Source organism: Doryrhamphus excisus, chromosome 2, assembly GCF_030265055.1.
Source record: "Doryrhamphus excisus isolate RoL2022-K1 chromosome 2, RoL_Dexc_1.0, whole genome shotgun sequence".
NCBI classification, from domain to species: Eukaryota; Metazoa; Chordata; class Actinopteri; order Syngnathiformes; family Syngnathidae; genus Doryrhamphus; species Doryrhamphus excisus.
The window spans coordinates 8,509,561-8,535,872 of record NC_080467.1 but is presented as its reverse complement, the minus strand read 5'-3'; the positions used below and the strand labels follow the sequence as shown (position 1 = coordinate 8,535,872).

The 26,312-nt window shown below is 41.2% G+C and overlaps 1 protein-coding gene across 2 annotated transcripts in view; it reads left to right on the top strand.

Annotated features, from left to right (window-relative positions):
- Positions 1–26,312, top strand: part of LOC131114699 (uncharacterized) — a 234,994-nt gene that overhangs the window by 91,445 nt on the left and 117,237 nt on the right. Inside the window, exons 5-6 of one of the 2 annotated variants that reach the window (XR_009122017.1) lie at positions 17,145–17,273; positions 25,542–25,655. Coding sequence is in view for 1 of the 2 variants with exons in the window: in XM_058064339.1 (XP_057920322.1) it covers positions 17,145–17,273 (129 nt within the window). In the remaining variant the exon portion in view is untranslated. The remainder of the gene's footprint in view (positions 1–17,144; positions 17,274–25,541; positions 25,656–26,312) is intronic. The other variant, XM_058064339.1, reaches the window with a different exon arrangement.

The following is a 26,312-nucleotide window of genomic DNA, read 5'->3' as shown; positions in this document are numbered from 1 at the left end:
GAATCTCCACGAGTAAGCGTCACCGGTATTCGTCAGGAAGTGCAACCGGAATTTAAAGGGCTCCAGCCAAAATGAGTATGCGGATCAAAAAAAATTTGCTGTGGCGACTCCGTAATCATGAAAAAGCCGAAACAAACAGTCTATCCGTGCAGCATGGGAGAAAGTTAGCACATGCATACAACTATGGTGTGTTCAAGGACTGTCAGACAAAGTGGGACGGGTTGCCGCATGCCGAGACACACACTAACATTCATTCATTCATTTTCTACCGCTTATCCTCACAAAGGTTGCGGGGGGGGGGGGGGGGGTGCTGGAGCCTATCCCAGCTGTCTTCGGGCGAGAGGTGGGGTTACACCCTGGACTGGTGGCCAGCCAATCACAGAGCACATATAGACAAACAACCATTCACACTCACATTCATACCTATGGACAATTTGGAGTCGCTAATTAACCTAGCATGTTTTTGAAATGTGGGAGGAAACTGGAGTACCCGGAGAAAACCCACGCATGCACGGGGAGAACATGCAAACTCCACACAGAGATGGCCGAGGTTGGAATTGAACCCTGGTCTCCTAGCTGTGAGGTCTGCACGCTAACCACTCGATCACCGTGCAGACTACACAATAACATAAACATGCAAAATGTTTACAGAATCCCCTGTATAACAGGAGCACTCTGCTGCTTTTAAGGACCGCTACTACTAAAGCACTAGTCAGGAGGTTGGGGGTTGGGTTTGCTTTAAGGTGCCCCAGAAAAGACGTAGTCATGTGTGAAGAAAACAGGTAGGTGTGATGAAGGACAACAACAAATTCTTCCTTTCGGGGCATGTCGGCTGACATCTTCCTCATCAGTGCTCATGGCCCGGGACCACCTGACAGCGCTATTCCGTGTGTGCGTGTATGTGTGTGTTTGTACATATTTAAATAGAATGACTTGCTTGTTGAGTGTTATCACTTGCTGCAGTGTGCTTGAAGCCACTGCATGTGTGAGTACTTCCATCCCAGGAGCGGTAATATCATATTTTACAAAGCAGTGTTTATTTGTCAAAACTGAGTCAAAAAGCTTTTATTTTTTCATATATTTATTTATTAGTCTTTGTGTGCCAGCTGGCCCTAACCTCATCTTAGGTTAAACGCTCCCATGCCAGGCCAAATGAAGTGTGTCACCACCACAGCGGTGATGGCGGTAGTGGTGAGATGAGGCATGATGGTAGCTTGTCACCTGTCTCTTGGGGGCATCTGGATGTCTGAGGGTGTCACAGTCCACTCTTGTCGTGCAGTCACTCCACGCACTCGGAAAATATTTTTCCAAACACAGATGGTGTTTTGTCCAGTGATGTTAACATTGTGATATGAAACAAAAATACTGGAACGCCGTATTCACCTTCATTTGGGTAAAGACCCACATTGAAGAGCACCTTTGTGTCTCGGCAATTAAGTTCACGTTCTGTCTCAATTTACGGGTCGATCTATGTTCCCACCATCACCTATGGTCATGAGCTTTGGGTCATGACCGAAAGAATGAGATCGCGGAAACAGGCGGCTGAAATGAGTTTCCTCCGTAGGGTAGCTGGACTCACCCTAAGAGATAGTAGGGTGAGGAGCTCAGTCATCCGATTCTCCGAGATTCTATCGAGAGCAGTCAGTTGCGGTGGCTCAGGAATCTAGTCCGGATGCCTCCTGGACGCCTCCCTAGTGAGATGTTCTGGGCATGCCCAGCCGGGAAAAGGCCGGGGCAGACCTAAGACACGCTGGAGGGATTGTCTCACAGCTGGCCTGGGAACGCCTTGGTGTTCTCCCGGTGGAGCTGGAGGAAGTCTGGGCTTCCCTACTGAGACTTCTGCCCTCACGACCTGGACCCGGATAAGCTTAGTAAAATGGATGGATGGATGTTCACATTCTGTGCTTAGCTTCTTCACATATCATCTCAATCATATTCCATCCATGTGACAATGTAGCATATCAGGATCCTGATTAGATGTGCGGTTGGGGTCCAAAAACCAGTCCGTGGTGTTGATAATACATTGTTGTGTTAACGATTAAAACACTTTCTCTTATAAACCCGCTGGAGCAGTTGACCTTTCATTTATGTGTTTTTGCCGCAAAAGCTTTAAGAGGCAGACGGCAGGACTCAGCAGTCAGCCGACAGCCTCCACTCCAGCGCTACTTTGGAGTACTTGAGGACTGGAAACAGCTTTTCTCCAGCTCGTGTAGATTTGTGTTGATTAGGCAGAGGAAGAGGAGGTTTGGAGAAAGTCCATGTCGGAATAGGCCAGGAAGCTGTTTGGAATTGGACGTCCCTCTTGTCATTACCCTCCAGCCCTTCACAAAGGGCCCAAATCTCCCAGTGCCTTTGAACCTGTGTTTGAAAATGAAAGACATGTCCAATGGAGGGTCCTTTCTTATTCTTCTGTTTGCAGCAGACAAGGGTAGAGAAAGGGGGAATGGAGGATGGGGGGGGGGGGGCGTGGGGGTGAAGAGCTTTACAGCCTCATTTTCACTCGTGCTCCTTCATTTTCTTCCGGGCTTGAGACACTTGATTTTTGTTTACTACGTTATACATATATAGAATACATTATTTGTAAATATATATATAATGTTTTATTCAACAATGAGTTCTAAAAAAACAATAAAGGTGACTATAGGGGTGTTATTTAATGACTATAGGGCTCTAATAATGGTTAAAATTATATTCTGAAAGACTTGAGCATGTTTTTTATGCTCTAAATCGAAAATATTACATTTATTAACATTGAATCCTATTTTGCGGAAATTCACTTATCACAGTCGTGCCTGGAAGCAATCAACTGCGATAAACAAGGGACGACTGCCTTGAATGCAATCATACTGTACATGAGAGATATTTTATCTTTATTACAAATCTTGTTGCCACACAGGCAGATTTCTGTGGGGGAAAAAAATTCCTGGGGTTGGCAGTGGATGAGGAGGGAGGCGGGGGCAGGGGGGCAAAGCATGGCCAAAGGATAAGACGAGAAAGAAGGGCTGTCTGGAGCCAGCTGCTGGAGAGGTTAGTTGGAGATTTCCAGCCATTAACCCCGGGCCGAGCCAGCTTGGCCACTTGAGGCCGGCCCGGAGCCCCGCTTTGAAAGGGGGACAGAGGGGCTTGATCTTGTGGGGAAATTGTTTACAAGTGGTGACCCTCGACTGCACAAAAGGGGCCCGAGCACAAGAGAAGAGCGGTAGAGAAAGAGCGAAATAGTTGAGTGAAAGAGTGAAACAAATCTTCCAAAGAAAGCATGAGGGCAAAAGTGAAAGAGCGCAGAGCGAAAGTGATTAAGGATGGACCAATAGGAAGCTTTAGGCGGGTGCTGTTGATGATGGGGATGGACGGGGGGGGGGTTGGCATGCAGTGATTTTGACACAATAAGTGGAGGGCCTATTGGGATGGAGGAGGAGGAATGGGTCCGGGGGCGGAGGCTGGGGGGGGTAAGGGCAGCTCTCATTCTCTTTTCAAAGGCAGGATAAACAAGGAAATGAGTCTGTAATCATTTCCAGAGATTGCCTTCCTCCTTTGCTTCTCCTCCTCGACTCGCCGGTGTTCATTAGCGGCCACAAACCGATTAAAGACTATTTCATTTCCAGTGAAGGGACAGACACTGAATCTCCAAAGTGCGGCCCCCTCTCCCGCTTTGTGGTACCTACTTGGCTCTACTCACTGGTGACGATCATATAATTGAGGATCCACGGTTAGAAATGATGACGACGAACGCAAATGCTGTTGCTCCCCTTTTCTGCCGCCCTCAAAATCACATCTTCGATAGCACTCCACGGTCTCCACTTGGCTGCAGCGCTGTGTTTTCTTGCTGCCCTCAGTCTCCTCCTGGATAAAATAATGTCACAATGATGCCACAAGCGATCTCCGCTTTACTGTTGTGGTCCATTTTTTTGCCCCCTTCAGTCTTCCCTTGGATAAAATGCCTCTGTCCTAAGTCTAATGGGTTCATGTGTTTTACCACAGCATTTAATTTCTGCCCTCAGTCTCCTTTTGGATCATTTTTTTTGTTTCATAGTACGCCACATCCTGAATATTACTGCCCAAAAGGATTTATATTGGTAAAGTATTTAAGCAAGTTAGTTCAATAACTATTCATGGCACACAACTGGATGTAGCAGATGTTTATCTTTCACAGGAACCCGAATTGACAAGCTCTCATGGTCTGCCATTGATCGAATTCATCTTTCCTGCTGTCCACTTGGGTTAACAACATAGCTTTGTGTAGTCTTTTTTTCTTTATGAAGTAGTGTGTGTGTGTGTGTGTGTGTCCACATGAACATTGTGATAGGTGGTAATCCAGGAACCATGCGGCGCCCATTAAGAAGCAAACAATGACATTGCAGGCCCCCTGCCCTTCCTGTGAGATCATACAGCCGTTGAAGAGCGATGGTCAATGTCATTACCAGTAAAGAAAAAAAATATATAATATTATTATAGTATTATTATAATTATATAATATTATATACTATTATATTATATTTTATTATATTATATTATAATAATATAATTATATTTTTATTATATATTTTTTTATTATATTTATATTTTATATTTTTTATATTTTATTTTATTATATTATAACATGATATTATATATATATATATATATATATATTATAATTATATATTTTTTTATTATATTATAACAATATAATATAATTAATATTATATATTAATGTTATATTATAACATGATATTACATATGATATGATATTATAATTAAATCACATGTAAAATACAAGAATCTACGAGTAAAAGCTTTTCACGTTCCAATATTTAGACAAATTCAATTGAGTTTAAGTTGCAGCGCTGTTGCGTTGCGGGTGCAATTCCACACCACCCTCAAAAATAAACATATTTGATATAAAACATAATACCTTAATACCTTGCTGTGAATCTTCATCAAGGCAGTATTTACTCTGCTGTGGTTGCTGTTGGCCTCTTTCATTTAGAAAGTCAACCAGCAGCCTTTCAAATGCGCACAGAGACCAAGCATCAAGGCACAAGATAAAGGAAGAAAGGTGAATAAATCAAAAGGAGAAAAAAAAGCAAAAGGGCAAAAGGCAGTCTGGTGTGATAGAGCCCTGTGAAGAGTCTCAGCGCAGGCCCTTTTTTCCCCATCAGGGAGGAAGTTATTCAGGGTTTTATTGGTTTCATATGACACGACAGAACCTTTTTAAGATGTTGTAGACGCACTGGTAAAAAAGGCGTCTGCCCACCCCTGCATTAAGTACCCCTCTGATCTCGGCCATATTTATAGGCACTGTCTTGTGTCACATGGCTTCCATTTCTTCACTTGTTGCAGGGACCCCCTGTGGCGGCTTTTACAAGCTCAGGTATGAAAGGGTCACGGGCACCCTTGACAGTCGCCCAACCACATAAAAAGAACATAATTAAATCAAATTATATTTTTCCCCTCTGTGACTTTGTGCTAAAAAAAACATTTTTGTCAGAAATATTACCTCGGTTGTATTCTCTGTGTTCTTCACCAAATAAAACAATATTCACACAAGATTCCTCCCAGTGAATACAAATTAAATATAGAATGTTCTTATATTGGTCATGAAGTTTTTTTTGTATCAATCCACTAATGGAACACTGAAGATACATTAGATTTATTGTGCACCTCATCCACCGTCTAGACTTTATGTGTAGGTCACAATTTAATTTGGCGCATACTTGCGTGTTCGTACCAGTACTTCAGGTCTCAACATGGACACAAATGTTATATGAGGCATCCATTGCGTCGTTCACTCAGACTTTTTTATGTGCAGGTCACTGTTTTATTGGGATCTTGTTAGAATTTGCGTGTTTGTAGCAGGATTCGTGCATTCAGGGCCAGCAAAACCTTCTCTGCTGGCCTAACCATTACCAGAAGAAGTGGCCTACATTTAGCATCCCATGAAATTGTATTATTACCAATCGTATATTTTCATTTCTCGTCTGCACTGCTTCCAGTGGTGATGGTGTGCATTAGATATGTTTGTCCAGTCAGGTTTCGGTTTGTGTTGCCATATCCGTGAAGTCGGCCCAGGGACTTCAGACTCAGGAGCGCTGGTCCACATCACATACACTATTAGCGATGGGGCGGGAACTCCAAGCTCTCTTTTCATACATATGTATACTGTATGATCAGAAAGTTTGACACATTCTAGACCAGGTGTCAAGTCCCCCATTCTGTCGATCCTTCCCTCCATCTCGTCTCCCATCCATCGTCCACCGTAAGACACTGCGGTCTCCATCTTGGCCATGTGTTGCTGTGTGTTGGTTTTAGTGGGCCCTAAAAACACACTGTTAAACACACTTTAAGGGTTCCTAAAAGCATTTTTTCCCTCTTGGCGCTTTGGCACTTTAATCTACGTACTATTGGGTTTCACGTGCAGCACCTGGGGAGACAAATGAAATAAGACGTCTTCGTAGAGTCCTTGTAAAGGAGGGGGAAAAAAAAAGGAGAGGCCTAATCAGATTTATTGTTTTAATCATAGACGGGACATGTCGCCTTCTCTTTGCTGTGATCGCTTTATGACCTCTCAACTATCCAAGCAGGAGTTGCGTCTTTAGATGTGAAGGGCAGAGATTAAACCCTCAGCTGCCCTGCTTAATCTCTGCGGCTGCTGCTGCCTTTTTTTTTTTTTTTTGTAAACGCCCTTCGCCACAGTTGCTGCTCACGTCCCACAAAGTAGCGCTTATCATTGCTTCAACTTATTGATGTATTTCTTATGGTTGGCCTTAAAGCATTGTATGTATTATAGTACCATAAATAATTGAACTAAAAACCAGAGGTGAGAGAGAGAAGTAAATATGTCCAAGTCCAAGTCAAGCCTGAAGTGAAGTCCTAAGCTTGACATTTTGGAGTCCTTCCAAGCCGTTAGTATATAGTAGTGTCTCCCAAATAAAATACCATGACCTGGTAATTTGTCAATGCAAATGAAATGCGTGAGAAATGTGCTGTAAAATGTTTAAAATAAATATAAATATAAATATATAAATTCATTTCATTAATAAAAATCATTCATAAAATGTGTATAAATATACAAATAAATAATATAATAAATATAATAATATAATAAATAATATAATAAATAATAATTCATTCATTCATTCATTTTCTACCGCTTTTAAAAATAAATATATTTATAAACATGTTCCACGGTTAGGCCATTGAAAACATTTTGTCTTAAATTGTCAAAACTGTTCCACACCAGTCCTGTAGGTGGCAGTAAAAAAACCTGGATCTGTGATTTTTTTTTTTTTTTTTTTGCTTACTCTTGCCAACACACACAAAGGAATAAACTCCCTAATAATTACAAGTTGTTTTGCCCCGGTTGTCTGACTTGGACATTAGCGCTAAACCAGCTGTTGCGCATCCTTCTCTGTAGTTCAGGAGGAAGGGGGCCAGGTCACAGTCGGGTCAAATCCAAACATGACAGTCTCCGAGAGAGAGAGAGAGAGAGCTCACCCTCGCCTTCATCCGATTTGCTTGTTAAAATGATTTTTATTACAACTTCTCCACTTTTGAAGTAAAGCCAAAGGAGTAGAATTGCTCTTATCTTCTTCTTGCCCATTTCCTCCAAAAGGGAATGTTTGGTGCAAGAGTTACAGGGAATTAAGAGGTCATTTTACGTACTTTATTGGTAGACGTTTCAGTTTTGATGATGCTATTTCTCAGTCAAAGGACAGTTCGGGTCCCCTATTATAGTAAAATGGACTTTTTAATGATGTAGTAACAGTAATATGCGTCCCTAGGGCCGGTTTATGAGCACCAAACGTGAGAATAATCAGTCATCTCCTTCACTTGTTTGCTTCACTTTTGAGGGAAGAAGCACTCCAACAGTCCCAGTTGTGGCTTTTTGTTATGTCATGAAAGATAAACTTTCTTCACAGACACCCACCACTTTGTAAAAACTGTTTTTTTGGTGTAAAGCTCTGCCAAGTATGAGCAGTATGTGTTGTCATTGTTTAATATTTACATTTGTTTCATGATGTGAAACATTTAGACGTGTGAGACAGATTTCCCCCCTAAACTTAATAACTGGTAAAGTGGCAATCAAGTGTTTGCGATAACTTGCAATGAGTCTCATGCAGCGATATAGAGAGATTTTGGCCCAAAAAATTTGCAGAATTGTTTTCCAGCATGAAGCACCTTTTTAAGGTCATACCACAGCATCTCAATAAGATTCAGGTCAGGAACTTGGACTGTTTTCAATCATTGTCCTGCCGCAGTGGCTCTCACTGTGGTTTGCTGGAGTCCCAAAGTTTTAGTAATGGCTTTATAACCTTTTCCAGGTTGATAGACCTCAATTAAGCTCAGCTATGTTTTAAAGGAGGGGGAAGGACTCTTTCACAGGCCATGTAGGTTTGGATGTGATTTAAAAACCTTCTGTTGTATTGTCATTGACTAATATGTACATTTGTTTGGTGATCTGGAACATTTATGAGTGACAAGCATAAAAAAATAAAAAATCAGGAAGGGGGCAATCACTTTTTCCCAAAATAAATGTAAAATCCACAGTGCAGACAAAGCAGTTGCTATAATGACATCCTGCTATTATATTTGCAAAGGAATTGAAACACTGCTTTTTAAAAAAAAAAAAAAAAAAGGGCACCATTTTAAAAAGATTGAGGAACATTTCAATTTTGCTAGCCCAGATTGAGAAACGTCTTGAGTGGATTGTGGCTACAACATGCTAGTAATGTAGGAATACCATCCCGACAATGGAATCCAATCAACATTGACAAGCCATACTGCTGCTTTAATTTGGGGTTTGATTCATGTTGATCATCTCTCTGGTCAAGAGTGGCCACATCTGTGCTATGTCGAGCTGTAACTGTTGAGCCTTCGTGATTGGATACGGGAATCATAATACCGTGGGCACTTGACTAGTGTATGAACAACCTGTACTGCGGGGGGCCCCCCATTTCAAAAGTCCAATCAGAATCGTTTTTGGAAGCTAAATAAAAGGGGATTAATCCTCAGATGATCATTTCTAAAGATAGATTAGATGCACCGTATGGCAGGCGAAGGTAAGATTAGGCCATTTGTATTTATCTGTATTCTATTTCGTGGATGATGATACATTAATACACAGTAAATCAATTTAATTAGCGTGCGTGCAATTCCCCACACTTGATCAATATTTCTCCCCCGACAAAATGTCACCTGTTATTCTATTGAGACGTGACTGGGCAGTTTGGCGGAGGTCTCGTTTGCCTGTCAGTGATCTTTGTAGATTAGAATAGGCTTGATCAGATTAGGGATTGTTTGGGATAAACGTTCAGTATGACGCCGGAACTCATCTACGCACAAGAGAGCCTCTGGTAATCCATTACCAGTTTGTAGGACGGGTACTGACTAATATGTAGTACATGTTTTGGGTCTTGTAAAGTATCCTTGGCCACTCCGTCACCTTCAGCCTTCACATGAAGAAACCATACAAATCCATACAAAGATAATTTCACAGCTTAAAATAGTGTATGCTATAGACTGAACCAGGCAAATACTGTATATTTAATTTAATTTAATTTAATTTAATTTAATTTAATTTAATTTAATTTAATTTAATTTAATTTAATTTAATTTAATTCTATTTTAATTCATTTATTCATTCATTTTCATTTTTTTTTTAATTTATATTTATTTATTTATTTAAATGTAAACCGATTAATATATTATTATTATAGAATTGACTAGTATAGTTGACTGACGATTCGTTAGAATAGTTGACTGACTATGTACCTCGCCGTCGACTCATATCAAAATGTCACGTGATCAAAGTTGTACCATTCTGGCTCCATGGGGGGTGGCCACGGCCCTGCTGAGCAAACATTTGAGCAAAAGGATGACAGTAAATATGCCAGAATTAGCTGCAATAGGTACATTTCATCTGCCGTCCTCAGACAGGCGCCAAAAAACACCCATTTAGAAATAACACCACACATTAAACACTCATTGGCCAAAATGTGCGGGGAAGTTGGGAAGATTGGACAAAGATACAAGGCTTTTTGGGAAAGGGTTGAGTTTGTGTGAGTTGGGATGATCCATCCTGGTTTGTATAATTTATGTTTTGACTGAAAGGTTAAAGGACATGGAAAAACCCGCCATGTGTCCGCCAAAGATCACTTTCTCTCACCAGCACGAATGACGGCGGCCATGGGTAGAGCACGGATTGTTATTAGATCGCGGCGGCAAAGAGCACAATTTCCCATGAGCGTCCTTTGCTACCTGATCTGTGCTAGGAAATACAGTACTGCATGGATGGATGGATGGACCCCCCCCACCCCTCTTCCACCGCTACTGCTTCTTCTCACACGCAAAAGCACATGCACACACACTGGTATCTGTTAGCCTAGCAAGCGCCTCCATTCACATGGAAGAGGTTTGTCTTCCAACTCCAGGATGAGGTATTAGCTTTCCCCTTGTGGGAGCGTTCTAATTAGGTAATTGACTGATGCATAAAGCAGGTGCATGTATCCCTTACAGCCGGCTCGACCTGTTCATTATTAAACACTGACCCTCTCTGCCACTCGTGCCAAAGCTAACGGTGAAGGGGAGAAAGTGGCCGGGGATAAGGGACACTTCCTAATTACACCTGCCGGTTACCTGAGCACTCATGCACATTGAATGCCGCTCTAATTCCTGCCTACTCGGCTCCATGTCACCCACAAGACTATTATGAACGTTAGCTTGCAAAGGGGGTTTGGTGGGAAGTTGCGTTGAAAATAGAGTCCTGCATGACAGACCGCAGAATGTTTCATCACAACAGTTACAGGCAAATGAAATCGGAGCTACACCCGAGCGAAGGAAAGGAGAAGCTGGCCCGAGCGGGCAGCACTTCATTCTGACACTTTGACACCAGCGAACGCATCGGGTTGCCGTGAAGGCCCGTCGTAGCCCAAGTTATTCACATCACCAAGCCAAACGATACAAGATATGGATTGATAGCGGAGACAACAATTGATTCAAAATGTGTGTGTGTGTGTGTGTGTGTGTGTGTGTGTCCGTACAGGATAGCAAGCTGCAAAAACATGACCCCCATTGCCACTTTATTAAATGATGACAAAATACAGCAGTTTTATCGCATACGTCATTTTTTTTTTTGCAGTTGTGAATCAGTCGTGGTTTGGGACACCATGGACAGATTACAGCCTGGAAATCCTTTATTAATCTTCATCATTAGTCTTTGGGTGGTTTATTTGGTCATAGGGCGCACACGGAACGATGAAAAAATCTTTCTATGTCCTTTCTTTCTCCTAATAAGCAGGGAGTATGTTGCTTTGGTGAGGCATTCAAGTGCACTGTGTATTTCTGAGTGTTCTGCTGAGTGGTCAGATGCAATATATGTCACCATGGTGCCAAACAAAGTGGCAAGTGTCGGAAGTTTGACAAAGATGGTGAGAAATACTATTGGCTGTACTAGAATAGGATTTAAAGGTTCCTTTGTTAGCGCGAGTTGCAGGGGGAATGGTTTAACAGAGACACGTATGGACAAGAGTGGAGAATCTAAATTGTCCATAGGTGTGAATGGTTGTGCTCTGTGATTGGCTGGCACCAAAGTCAGCTGGGATAGGATCCAGCCTACGGGTGACTGGTTAGAAAAAAAAAATGGATGGATGTTCAATTTGCTACAGTTTAAGTTCAATTCGATACTGAGGGAAAAATATAAATAAAGGCGCACAGAAACTATTATTTAGAGCCATTTTGTGTGCATGTACTGGATGGCAATCGGCAAAAACACGACACCCCCCCCCCCCCCCCCCGCCTCCCCTGCCTGGGAATGGTCCATTTTAATTCCGCCCGATACACATTTCATTTACAAGCACGTAAGTTACCAACGCTTTTAAGACAGACGTTTGGACTCAGGCCAGCCCCGTAAAGTTTTGCCATCAAAGACCGTAAATTGCCTCATACTGTTAAAATTGACATTTCTATCATTTTAACTTGTGTTCTGTCATCCTGTGTAAATGATGGATGGATATAGATGTTGAACAATACGTCTACTGTCTTGTTGGATCTTATTTCAACATACTTAAGAAAGTTCCATTGAAGTAAATCATATACTCACGCTTCATAATCCAACATGGCCAAAAAGGAGCAGGTAGAAGCCGTGCTCATCTCTTCGACCGTTTGTTCACTTCCTGTGTTGAACATTTCATTCTCGCGAACTCCGTTCTTGTGCCATTGCGGAATAAATGAGAAGTGATCATTCAAACAAAACGATCTCAACTGGGTTCTAATGAATGAGATATCTGATGAAGACAGATTATGATAGCACACCACTTCCCGACACTGATGGTGAGAAACCAGGAGAGGGCCGGGCCGACCTTGCAATTGGAGACCAGGGGGCCGGTAAATAATACGATGGGACATTTGTGTGAGCACCGACACCACGGCTTAGCTGAGCTGAGGTAATCATGGACGCTCATCAGCTATGATTAAGTCAGATATTTTAGCCCCAGGAGGACGACTGCTTAGAAGGATGGACGGGAATGAGTGATGAAGCTCTCACTTCACAACCAGCGAGTGAGTGAGGGAGTGCTAATGTTAGCCTGTATGTCTGGAGTGGCCAAAGTGCGGCCTGGGGGATATTTACGGACCATAGCTTGTTTTTTTCTGTACTTTTACATCGTAAAGTACAGTTAAACATTAAATAAAACAAACAGCAAAAAGAGGGTCGCACGGTGGACAAATGGTTAACATGTAGACCACACAGTCAGGAGATCGGAAGACCTGGGTTCGATTCTCTGCTTGGGTTTTTATCCGGTTTTATACTCCGGTTTCCTCCCTTAATGGTTTTGCTAGCGACCAAGGATGATGAAGCAGCTTGGGTTGTTTACAAAATGAAACATCTCTATGATTGGTTGGAAAAAGTTAGAACACGCGTTTTATATGTACATTCTCATCAAGGCCCCGCCCATCATCCTCCTCAGTCACCTCCAGCATCACGACCAATGCACCAAAATCTATTTCCTATTAGGCTTATTAATAACCGCTACGGTGTAAATATCTGTACTGCGATGGGGATGGATGAGGTGAGTGATGGAAGAAAAGGGGACTGATTGAGATGGCGGCAGTCGGGGTCGAGGTCACACAACGTACATCCTCAAAATCAATTTTCACACACTCTTAGTTTATTGGGAAGCAGGATGACGGATGTGTGTGCTGGACTTCCTGTAAATTAACTAACAAGTTTTGTAAAAGAAGGCAGGCGGTGCCAACTCATTTAGGACAAAAGGCGGACTGAATTCTCAACTGATCGCCAGGTAAATGAGGAATTACGTCAAAATCAGTCCCATTCCACTTCCAAAAAATCAGCTATATGAACCATTACACTATCAGAGACCATGCTGCTTTATGATTACATTAAAGGTAACCATTTATGATAATGGTAATGGTTTAATTTCATTTGAACATGCATCAGATTACAATTGAGTGATCACATAATCAGTTCACAGTTCCACATGTCCAAAGGGAGTAGGAAGAAGCAAAGCTTAAATACTACCCCTCCATCTGGCACTTTTACAATCAGTAACTGTTACATTTGTTCACTTCCTGCTTTCCTATTTTATTTTATTTTATTTTATTTTATTTTATTTTATTTTATTTTATTTTTATTTTATTTTATTTTATTTTATTTTATTTTATTTTATTTTATTTTATTTTATTTTATTTTATTTTATTTTATTTTATTTTATTTTATTTTATTTTATTTTATTTTATTTTATTTTATTTTATTTTATTTTATTTTATTTTATTTTATTTTATTTTATTTTATTTTATTTCACGTACCGAAGAACAAGGTTAGATGACCATACTATGACATAATGGGTAACCATAGTAACCGTCAATATAGTGATATATATATATATATATATATATATATATATATATATATATATATATATATATATATATATATATATATATATAATTAGCTAAATAAAATACCTAAATAAAATCTGCTTCTGCCTACTCCTTTTCCGATGTGTTGCAGTTCACGTGAAAGTGTGTCATTTTTTTTTTCCCACGATATCTTACTAACTTCTGCTCATTCAAATGACATTAGCAGCTACTGCCATCGTCCAACTTCCACAACTTTGCATCTTATCATAACACGGCCAAAAAGGTATGAATAAATAATCATACTCATCCTGTCTAATTGCCCCCCCCCCCCACTATCCGAGTCCCAGCCCACTTCTCGCTACAGTTACCAGAAGTGTAAGACAGGAATGTGTCCTGCCTCAGCGAGAAATCCCAAAGTGCTTGGCGAGTCGGAGCTGCTAATACAGCTAATGCAGTAATGTACGGGCCCGGGCGATTAATGAGAGCGCTCCGACTCTGACATCTCAGACACCCTAATGTTGCTGCAGCGTCTCTCCGGCTGTGCTTTAATCCATCACTGGACGCCGTAACCCAATTATGGCCTGACGCTTTACTCCGAGGCACCCCCTCCTCCCCCCGGGCTGGGTCCTTCACACACGTCTGTAAAAGGGCAAACGGGCACGCGCACACACGCAATATAAAGATAAGTGGCTTGGAGTGTGATGGGACAACACAAAAAAGGATGTTTGTGTGTGTACGGATACACCTATCAGGAACAGGTACATGATACTGGGATTGTCCGACAACAACCGTGGATGAGTTCTTTGACTTGCAATTCTCTGCCAGGATACTCGGGGCAGAGTGAGCAAGCACTACTCTTATTGACTAGCTATTTAGTTCCCTGTGTAAAAACTTGTGAACAATGGTGACTGAAGCAGCATCGAGATACAGTAGTTGCTGGAGCTGGAACTCATGTTTTTTTTTATTTTTTTTTACATATTGTACAATAGAGCAATACAGCAAATAAATGAGTTTGTGTTGGTTTAGCCATAAAGGAAGCTAATATGCCAAGGATTAAGATTAAAATTAAGATATTTATATATTCGTCCCTCAGTGGGGAAATTTGTATTGCACAGCAGCAAGAGTACAGTCAGTTAAGCAGTACAAAATACACAATATAGAAAAATAAACAATATAAACAACCCAAGTATTAACAAAAATCAACAGTTTTTCCCAGAGTTATATACAATACAGTATGTAGATAATATGAAACGAGATGAGAAATATAACCAGTCTATACACTGAGATCTTGTTAGAGAGTTAATATGAGGCATTATGGAAATACATCACATAGAACTTAGTATATTGTATTTAGAGCCCTTAATATTGCACATGGAGGTTGATCAGATATTGCACAGTGAATGGGGTCTGGAGTAACTATACTGACTATAAAAAGCAAGTATTACACAGATGTACATAGTGGTGTAGAAGGATGGCGTTATCTGCAACAACTGTTCCAAAAGATAAGCAGTGCCCAGTCGAGTCTTTTGCGCTGCTTTCTGTATTCCATTTGTCATCCCTATAAAGCACTTTTCTTGTTATGATTGCAGTCATGCTAGCAAGATGCTACACTAACATGCTTCATTCCCAGAGGTCCATCAGTGTTCAGTTTTAGCTCGGGGAGGTGGGCGAGTGGAGGGATCATCGCTGCATTTTTCATAAGACCCCCGTGCAACATTTATGATTCCCCCACCGAAGCTTCTGAAACAATACTTGACTGCTTCGCCGACCGTGTCAGCCGCCCCCCCGCCCCCCTCACCCGCGACATGAGACTTACCTGCTACTGAAGGTTCTCCATTTACTGCAGGGAAAGTGGATGTCGGACGTCCACAGCCTTGCCTCTCACTTCCTGTTATGTCACACACCCAGTAACCGAGCTGTCAATCAAGAGATCTACGAGCAGGCCGTCCTCTAAATCAGGTGCATTGACTCCTGAAGAATTACTGGAGGAGCCTACTTCAATTAGCCACTCCCAACAGCAAATTAACTTAAATGTAGCCGCTCAATAAAGTTGGAGACAATCATTTGCATGTCAATGTCGCTTTTCTCTCAAGGCCAAACGTTCAGCTGACCCGTGCAAATCCCAGGATTCCATGCATTGGCTGTAGTACCAATTAGCCAGAAAGCTAACATAAAGACAAATGTGCTATTTATGGCCAAACATTCAGAACAGACGATAAATATCACGGGAACCCTTTTTGGCAACTTTATGTATTTTTGGTGTTTATTTATTGCAGCATAATATGAACTTTTTATATATATTTAGAGATGTTATATTGAATTCTACATATACAATATATTATTATGTATGATTCCATGTACTGTAATTATATTATGATTTACTGTCATAATGTATGATATTTAATTTTCTGGTAACAAAAAAATAAGATTTAGATTTACTCTTTTGTGTTTTTTTTAGATTTATATTAAGGTTACAATAATAAGGTTTCTTGTACAATATACATGTGATTAATTTATGGTTTATTATTCATTTTTTAATCAGAGAATATTTAGTTTTGTACAATTTATTGTGCATTCCTTTAAATTGTAGTAAAACTAAGTAGCTAAACAAAATATATACGTATATATTTTCTGTATTTTTATTTTAGGGAATTCCTGGTTTAAAGATGATTTTTTTTCTTTAATTGTGGGCAACTTGTTTGATAAGCTTTTTGATAATTAGTCATGAATTATCGATTACTATGTCTTTATATTTGAAGAATATTGACTTATTGTGAATGGAGAAAGTGTTTTCTATCTTTGAGTCAACGCACCAAAAATTGGAGAAAAAGCAAAGTGTTGCATTTGTATTTTGCTTTTGCATAATTTGTACAAAAAAATAATTACTATCCACAACTTCAGTTGCCTATTAATTATAGTGGAAAAATGTGCCTTTTAAGCTGTAGTGAGAATAAGTTCCCCATGCTACATGACCTTAATCAAACTCCTTGTGACTTGCCGACTATTTTTGTCGGGGATTTTTACTGTAGGGGGAAAAAACCCCGGAAAATAGGATGATCTAAGGCCTGGGAAGAGTTGAATTGTGTCAATTTGTAATTTTTTGTGGTGGGTTTTTTTCCTTGACAAAATGTGCTAACTAAAAAGGCCTTGAGGTGGAGGTCATGAGAACAGTAGACGCTGGAGAGAGCATGTGATGAGCGAAAGCTGCAGCGGGTGATAAACAATGAAAGACTCATCATTTTTTGCGTATGATGCTGCTGGAGAACATGATTAATGTTTTTCCTCTGCAGCAAATGATGGAATCTGCTTGTGGAAGATGAAGTCTACTTTCCCAACTCCACTGTCCCCATGTCCTCCACCTACCAGCCTGTCAGCCCCCGGGCGTCTTCAGCATCAGATGTCAGCTTCCTGGAGTCAAAGTAAGTCAGACAAACACGTATACTGTATGCCGGACCTCTGAGGAGTACCTTGCCGCATGCTCAAGTGCTATAAGTGCCTGGGAGTCGTCTTACAAGAAACACTTATTGCATTTTGTATTGAGCATGATGTTATGAAAAATTAATATAGGCAATGGTGTGCCTTTGTCTCCATATCCATTCGATGTGTGTGTGGACCTCTGAATCCATCTGACACATTTACATGCTTGTGAGAAGTCACGTGCAAATGCGGTTTCTGTTACTGTATCATCACATGCAACAAAAAAAAAAGGTGAGGCGTCCATCTCCAGAGACTTTTTGAGAGTCCATGCAGGATTCCCAGTGCTCGGACTTCCTTCCATTTACTGCATTTTAAGTCTCTTATTCCCAATGCCGAGGACACATATTGACTGGACTATTGGCAAAACAGTAGTGGAACAAGTAGCCAAGTAAAACAATACGGAGTGGGAGCGGAGACGGGCAGATAAAGCGTAAAGCGTTATGGTGAAGGATAACCTTGCAAATACATCAAACACTACTCTACTTGTTTGTTTACATTTGGTTCCGTTTAAGAATAAAGAACAAGAGTGGAACTTTAACAAGGGATTTGTTTGCTTGATTACTAGTATTATTAGCATTATTAAATTTCTTTTTTCATTGTATTCAGTTTAAAAAGGGCCGCACAGTGGTTAGTGGTTAGCATGTTGGCCACACAGTCAAGATGTCAAGAAGATCTGGGCTGAAATCTCAGCTGGAGAGTGGAGTTTGCATGTTCTCCCTGGGTGTTGGTTCTCTTCTGGTACCCATTCCAAAAAAATGCATGTTAGGTTAATTGGCAACTCTAAATTGGTATAGGTATGGTCTATATGTGCCCTGTGATTGGCTGGCCACCAATCCAGGGTGTACCCCAGTAAGCGGCATAGAAAATTGATGGATGGACGGCTTAAATAAAAAATAAAAACACAATTTAGAAAGGGAAATACAAATATATGTTGACAAGAATATATGGAACATAAATTAATTTTCCTTTGTGCATAAAAATAGCTTTAAAAAAAGTTAAAATAATAATATCCGATTATTTTGGTGTTTTTTTGTCAGGGTTAACTTTAAGTTCCTTCCTTCAGTCCCTTTCCCGAGCCCATTTTTACCCCTCCCGTTTCATTTCATTAATCCCAGTAATGCAAGCAACCTGTACCCTTCAAATTGTGATGGATTATTTTGAAGTAGATCAAAGAGAAAATCCCATTAAAATGGATTGTGCATGAAAACACTGTTCGAAGCAATTTTCTTAAATATCTCATATCAGAATTTTGGTTTTGGGCAAGATTAGGGGATTAGATTTCTTTTAAAACCATTTTGATCGTAAAAGAACATTTGCTGCTTAAAATTGCTGTTTTGTATGTTGTGTATTCCCCCCCCGTCCCATGACTTTAACATCTGCGACGCGCCCTATGGGTTGTGCTCAAAATGCATTGAACGACCTGCTAGCATACATATAATACAGATATTAACAAAGGTCTGTGGTCTTTAGACAATAATTAGTAGCACAGAGAATTTGCTTGATGGTAGCCATATTTTTCAATCAATCTTGCTCAAATTTCACGGATATGTGCTTGTCCATTCCCTCAAGATGTGTACCAAATTTCATTGTGATCGGTCAAAAAACCTCGAAGTTATAGTATGTTTTGCAGTGTGTGTGTGAGAAATTTCAAGTCAGTTTGTCTTACGAGTTTTAATAACAGCGCCACTGTGCAGTGTAGTTGTTGGAAAAATAATAGCACACACAACACAGCAGGGGTGGATGTTTTGGCAAATTTTCACCTTTTTCTGCACAGTGGTTCAAGAGTAGAAAAGTTGGTTTCCACAAACAAATGAATAATGCGGTATCCTAATTCCGTCATATACCTGTCATACACACACAGGACCCCAGACGACGTATCACCTGGAGACCATGATGACGGGTTTAGTAATTAAGTGTGAATTTTGAGGCATTAAAAGCAGGAATTAACAACAGGTGGATCCAACACTAAGCGGCCGCTTTGCTTAAAAGTGTGTTAGATCATTAACGACAAGGGTCAGGCCTGGAAGTGATATTGGTGTGACTCCAGGGAGCGCTGCCTCGTGACCCCGGGCGGACTCATTTGGTCCAATTTTTGGTGACCAAAACAATAAATCTTCATCCCATTCACTGGCTTCCACGGCGTCTTTGACTAAAAATAAGCATCACACCCAAAGCCTGTTGGACGTTGATGGATGGACCGTGAACTCCTGACCCTATAAAATGTAACAAGAAAGGCTACTGCAGGCACAGCATGGGGCGGGTCAGGGGTTGCGATATTGAGTTAGCAAACACAGGTTTTTGTTCTTGTTGCGCACGTGTGCGAGTGTGACTCCAGAGAAAACACGTACATGCAGACCAAAGAGTGAAGAGTGTTCATATAGGTTGGAATTGGGAATTTGGGAAATCATACAAGTGTAAAAACAAGTTAACCATTGTAAAACTGTGTCCAATCAACATAACAAATCACAATGCATATGGTGATGTTGTCATCTTTAATGTCTTTAATCCTGTGTATATTCTTCTCTTGGGCCTCAAAAAGCTAAAGAAAAAGTATATCCGGATTTCATCCCTCCATGTTGACTGAATTGTGGTTTCTGAGGTAGACTGATGATGGTATTTTGTCCTACTTTAGAGGCATATTTGGGGGCAATAAAGTATTTTTGTTTCCAGTGCATTTTAATAAGCGGTTATAATAACATCTGTTGCATTGGCCAGCTGGTGAAGCCATTTTTGTGTGGATCGATACTAAAATATCGATATTTCCAATCCCGGCTATTCATGCTGTACAACTGATTCTCAAATCAAAATATTGTTTGATACTTCAGCCATTTGAGGTAGTGTCTGTCAGAAACGTTTGTCTGCTGAAATGATGATGAATCGTAACTGGAGCCATGTGTGAAGTATGAACAAAGTTTTAATTGTTATAGTTATTAATAATGAACTCAAATTCCAGTAGTCTAGGAACAGAACTTGCTCGTAACCCAAGGACCCAAGTGAGTAGCAACATAGAGTCAAGAATGATGGTGGCAGTGTCATGGTGTGGGGATGCACGAGTGCTCCTAGCATCGGGTAGCTGCGGTTCATTGAGAATTCCAACATGTGTATCCAAGCTTCATTTCTATAGTGTTGGGCCTTAAGTGGATACACTGCAACATTTATTCATTCATTTTCTACCGCTTATCCTCACAAGGGTCGGGAGGGGTGCTGGAGCCTATCCCAGCTGTCTTCGGGCGAGAGGCGGGGTACACCCTGGACTGGTGGCCAGCCAATCACAGGGCACATATAGACAAACAACCATTCACACTCACATTCATACCTATGGATAATTTGGAGTCACCAATTAAACTAGCATGTTTTTGGAATGTGGGAGGAAACCGGAGTCCCCGGAGAAAACCCCGGAGAACATGGAAACTCCACACAGAGATAGTCGAGAGTGGGATTGAATTTGGGTCTCCTAGCTGTGAGGTCTGTGCGCTAACCACTCGTCCGCCGTGCAGCCACACTGCAACATAAGAGTTGATAAAATGTGAGGGGTGAACGTAAGGACATGGCGCCTGTCCTTACCTCTAAGACATCCGTAGACTCCTTTGGAGTAATCCTAATAACATTCTATCCTCGTCTTCTCCCTTAATGCTGTCCACTCACTACCAGGTTACTTCCACCACAGCGGACATGGCTTAAACACAGCTCCCCTTCCCACTCATTCACACCCTGAGGGTGAATGCAATAGGTCAACACCGTGTGAGTTGTAGCATCTCGCCTCTCGTTTCCTACAGTAGCGCCTCTGGCACCGGGAACACCGTCGCCTGTTCCTTCCTCGTAGGACGAGGGGGCACGTGGACAGAGGCACCCATATATAATAAACATGTTCACTGTCAGTGAGAAGACGACTGCCTGGCGTCGTCTCTGATGAGGTGTCGGGCCGACGTAACTTGGACGAGCGTCAATGTGGAGCGTAGTTTGAATATGTAAAGTGCTCCGAGGCAAGGCAGAGACTCTGCAGCATTAGCACACTCGTCTTGGCTCCGTGTCTCTGGGAAAAATGAAGCGCCGTTTTTATATTTGTATAATCACATCTAATATCCATACGTGTTGTGTTGCCGTGGAAAATGACACAGAAACGATATGTTTTTCTAATGCTATTGATTGCACATCATTGCTCACTCAAGCCTCTCAAGGCCAACATTAGCGCCACGGCTTCCTTGTTCCGTCTTTAATTGATGCTGGATATTGCTCCACTTTCCGCTCCTTGATATTAAGAATGCATATTGAACATAGCGGGGCTGCCTTTTCTATCGTTTTAACGGGTACGACTGTCCACGCCGGCACGTAGACGGCCGACTTAAGAGCTTATGGATTAAAAGAAGGAGGCTGTGTGGACCGTATGAGTGCTGCAGGAGACATTAGGAGCTCTTTGCAGCCCTACTGTAAAACATTACGATGGAAGAACATCAGCAGCAGCTTCATTTGCTAACATTCGGTATAGATCTGAAACAAAATTAGATACACGTGCGCACTTCAATGAAGCTTAGTATAAAACTTATCCTTGCAAAGGCAGTTTTTACTCTTGTATTGACTCTCACCAGTGGAGGTACCAAACCTTGTCACCTTGAACGTACACTACTGCTCAAAAGTTTGGGATCACTTGCAAATTTCTTTGTTTTCCAAAGAAAAACACATTTTCATGAATTTCACAAACAATATTTTCCATTTCACAAACATTTAAAATTAATCAGATGATTTTCAAAGGAGGATGTACATTTTTGCATAGAGGCCTACTATCAACAACTGTCAGTCCTCTGCATCAATCTCCTGGTATAAGATAAGATAAGATAAGATATGCCTTTATTCATCCCTCAGTGGGGAAATTTGCATTGCACAGCAGCAAGAGTACAGAATCAGTTAAGCAGTACAAAATACACAATATAGAAAAATAAACAATATAAACAACCCAAGTATTAACAAAATCAACAGTTTTACCCAGAGTTATATACAAATACAGTGTGCAGATGTATGGCAGTATGGCTGCTAATCCAAGTTCATCATTTTATAAGGATAAAAGATTATTAGAGAACCCATCTAAAAATCTAAACTAAAACTAAAATCTCTTACCATGCTGTTAACTACTCCCTTCAGAGAGCAGCACAAACTGGGTCTAACAAGGACAGAAAAACGATGCACAACTGTGCAAGAAGACAAATATCTGAGAGTGTGTAGTTTAAGACAAAGACGCCTCACAGGTCGTCACCTGGCAGCTGTACTAAATAGTACCCGTCAAACACCAGGGTCAGTATCAACAGTGAAGCGGCGACTTCATGATGCTGGACTTCATGGCAGGATTGCCAAGAAAAAGCCATATCACAGACTGGCCAAAAAAAAAAAAAAATCCAAGTGATCCCAAACTTTTGAGTGGTAGTGTACATGATGGAGGAACTATACACTCCAGGTCAAATTGTTAAGGCCAGGTGAAAAATTGCAACACTTTACATTCTGCACTTTTGGGTCTTAAGATTAAGATTCCAAGAGAAGAAATGAGCCTGAGACAAAAAAAGGTTTTGAGTAAGAAATATATTGTAAACAACCATTAAAATGAAAAAACGTTCATCATGTGATCAAAAGTCCAAGACCATAGCTAAAAATAAACCTGATTGGCCATTTGCCATTTGACACCCCTGCACAAACCGAACTTCCATTAGCTCCATAGAAGGGAATTGCTAATCGGATCCTCTGACTTAGGCTTTTTTTTTACTTGACTTTTTTGTTCCATAACCTTCCGGATCTTCTAAGACGTTTAAAATGACGTCTTACTGAGTCCAATCTCAGCAGCCAAACAATCCGACCACGTTCAAGCTTTTTTCCCTGCTGACTTATGAGGAGTAATCTTGAGATTGATAGGTGTTGATATCCAAGTGTCATCTGGTCATCTGTCTATGAAGTTTGTAAAAAAATATAATTTTCCAAGCCAATTTTGTATTTGATGATGTTATCTTGTGCAAGGGGGAATCTAATGTTGTATGAAGGAATCAAAAATGTCTCCTGTCCGTCTAACCCTCGCCGTCAGCTGTCCGTCAGCCGTCAGACGGGCAAGCGAAGACGAGAGGCGAGTGGACAGATGTGTGGCCCTCCGTATTGTTTGGGTTTTTATCAGCTTTTGTCCCTCAGCCCCAGCAATGATTGGAGGGACGGGTGCCGCGAGGAAGTTTAGCACATGTGGAAGACGTGTGAAAGCCTGACAGGGCCTGCAAGAGGCAACACGGACACCAGTTATGCCAGGCGCACACGTTGATGTCGCATTAGAATTGACCTCAGATGGCTCTAAGAATTCCATCCAGAATTCCAACAGTGCTTTCTGTCAATTGGAAATCCTATTTATTTGAATGTATCCCCTTTTAATTGAGGTCCTTTCCTGATCTGTTATTTTCTAATCAATACCCTTTGGGTGTCTCCCCATAATGTTTCCACAGACAAGTGTGTTGCTCTAATAAAACAGTGAAGATGCAGTGTTGTTGAGTTTTGCAAGGACTTTGAAGCAGATTCCATCCGCCTGCTTCGTGTTGCGTGCAGGATACGTCACCATTTTGGAGCATGTTTGTACCGATTTAAGGTACGTTTAAAGTACTTTAATTAAACATTGCTTTGTTGTCTAATACATTTTGGCGAACCCCCTTTCACAAGACTGACCCATCTGTCAAATGTAGCTTTGTGTTAAATAAATATAAAATGTCCTCACCTTTTTATAAAGCAACATGACCGCAGGCGCGTTGATCACACACTTCTCCGTGAAATGTGTCATCATTTTGGCCACAAATGAAATCAGGTCACCTAACTTGTTAAGTTATAATAAAGGTTGCTTGTGTGTGTCTCCAGTATACGTGATGATTTTGTGTGTGTGTGCGTGTGTGTGTGTATGTTCCTGAAGGGCATGAGTGCAGTAATGATTTACTAAATGTCAAATGAACACTAGTTGGGAGAAAACACCATGCAGAAGCCGCGTTGGCTGGAAGCTCTTTAGCATTTCACGCCCTGATTGTGAGATAGCTCCTTTTTCAACAGCAAGCAGCAGCACGCCTGTAGAATTAGTGCCCAAGGAATCAAGCCTAGCGGTCACTTTAAGCTGCAACACTTTGCTCTGAACAATGAGCTTGAGTGGATGTGAATTCCAACAAGCTGCAGTTGTTTTTTTTGTTTTTTTTTTTTAAGGCAAAAGAGCACAAACCATCTGCGCAATAATAGCTTTTATGAGTTGTGGTCTCCTGGGTCGGGCATCACTGACGGCGACAGCCTGATGTGAGGCTGAGAGCTTGGCTGTCCCTTCTCCACGCTCTCAGCCTCATCCGTGGGGTCCACAGAGACCACCAGGAGAGGCCAAGAGAAGTCTTAATCACTTTCCCCTTCCTCTTCTATCCTCTTTTGCAGCTCCAGGACTGCTATTCGCACTCTGCCCCCGACACCATCATTTATTTATCCTCCCCTTCTCAAGTGTTGTTTTCCATTCAGCGGCATGATTTTTTCACGACGTGCGAGGCGGGCGGAGGGTAAAGGGCCCAGGTGGCACCAGTGGCAATTTATTAAACCCAAAATGGAACGGGTGCCCCAGAATAGAAGACAGAAAGACGAACGGTTGTCACGCAGCGTTTGGTAACTCCTTGCTCTTACCTGCTATGACTTGACCACCGCCAAGGCGACGTCTCGTGGATCGCTGGAGACTTTATGTAAATGTGGGTTAGCATGATTGGCACTTGCTGTAAGAGGGACGCTGACAAAGGGGCGAGGGTTCATGGCTGTGTGACTTGTGTAGAAAGAAATCCAAGATGAGTGCCTGTCCCTGCTGTCTGGCAACTAGTTACAATCTAGAAGTGACAGTGGCTCTTGTTTCCGCTAATGAGAGCAACCTACGACATCCTTTCTCCTCCCTTGACACACACACACACATGTCACCATGGTCTCACCTGATTCGTCACAACAGCCTGTTGGAAGGTTGGGCTGCACGGTGGATGGAAATGCAGTTTTATCAGAATGTTTTGCATATGGCCAACTACATCAAACGGGTATTTGCGATTACAGTAATAGTTACCAGTAGACATACTCCCATCCATCAGCCACTGATCATTATTGGCCGATTTATGTGAAAAATCAGGTGGTCGGCATATGCCAATGAATGCCTTCCAACCCTGATCACACAATCTGATCAGTTGTTGTTGTTGTTTCAGCATTTGCTCTGAATGAAGGAATTTGACAGCCAAAATGGAGGACGACTGTATATACCAAACCCATCAGAAGATGGTCAGAAGGAAAGGCGGCATTTGCTTCCTAACAGATAAAAGGTAAGAACACAAAGTAATACAAATATTAAATAAGTGGGACTACAAAGTACTGCTATTTGAAAACAATTTCAAGACTTCAAAGAATTCTTTTGTAAACATTCATTCATTTTCTACTGCTTATCGTCACGAGGGTCGCGGGGGGTGAGGGAGCCTATCCCAGCTGTCTTTGGGCGAGAGGCGGGGTACAACCTGGACTAGTGGCCAGCCAATCATAGGGCACATATAGACAAACAGCCATTCACACATACCTATGGACAATTTGGAGTCGCCAATTAACCTAGCATGTTTTTGGAATGTGGGAGGAAATCGGAGTACCCGGAGAAAACCCACGCATGCACGGGGAGAACATGCAAACTCCACACAGGGTGGAATTGAACTCGGGTCTCCTCGCTGTGAGGTCTGCGCGCTAACAACTCGTCCGTCATGCAGCCATTTTTGTAAACAAAAGTGAATTATTTTCTTCTATTTTTATTTTTACTTTTATTTATTTTATTTTCATTTTCATTTTCATTTTCATTTTCATTTTCATTTTCATTTTCATTTTCATTTTCATTTTCATTTTTATTTTTATTTTTATTTTTATTTTTTTAAATCACACATAAATGGAATTAAGTCGTACTAGATATAAATCAATAAAAGTACTAGTATTGTTCGAAG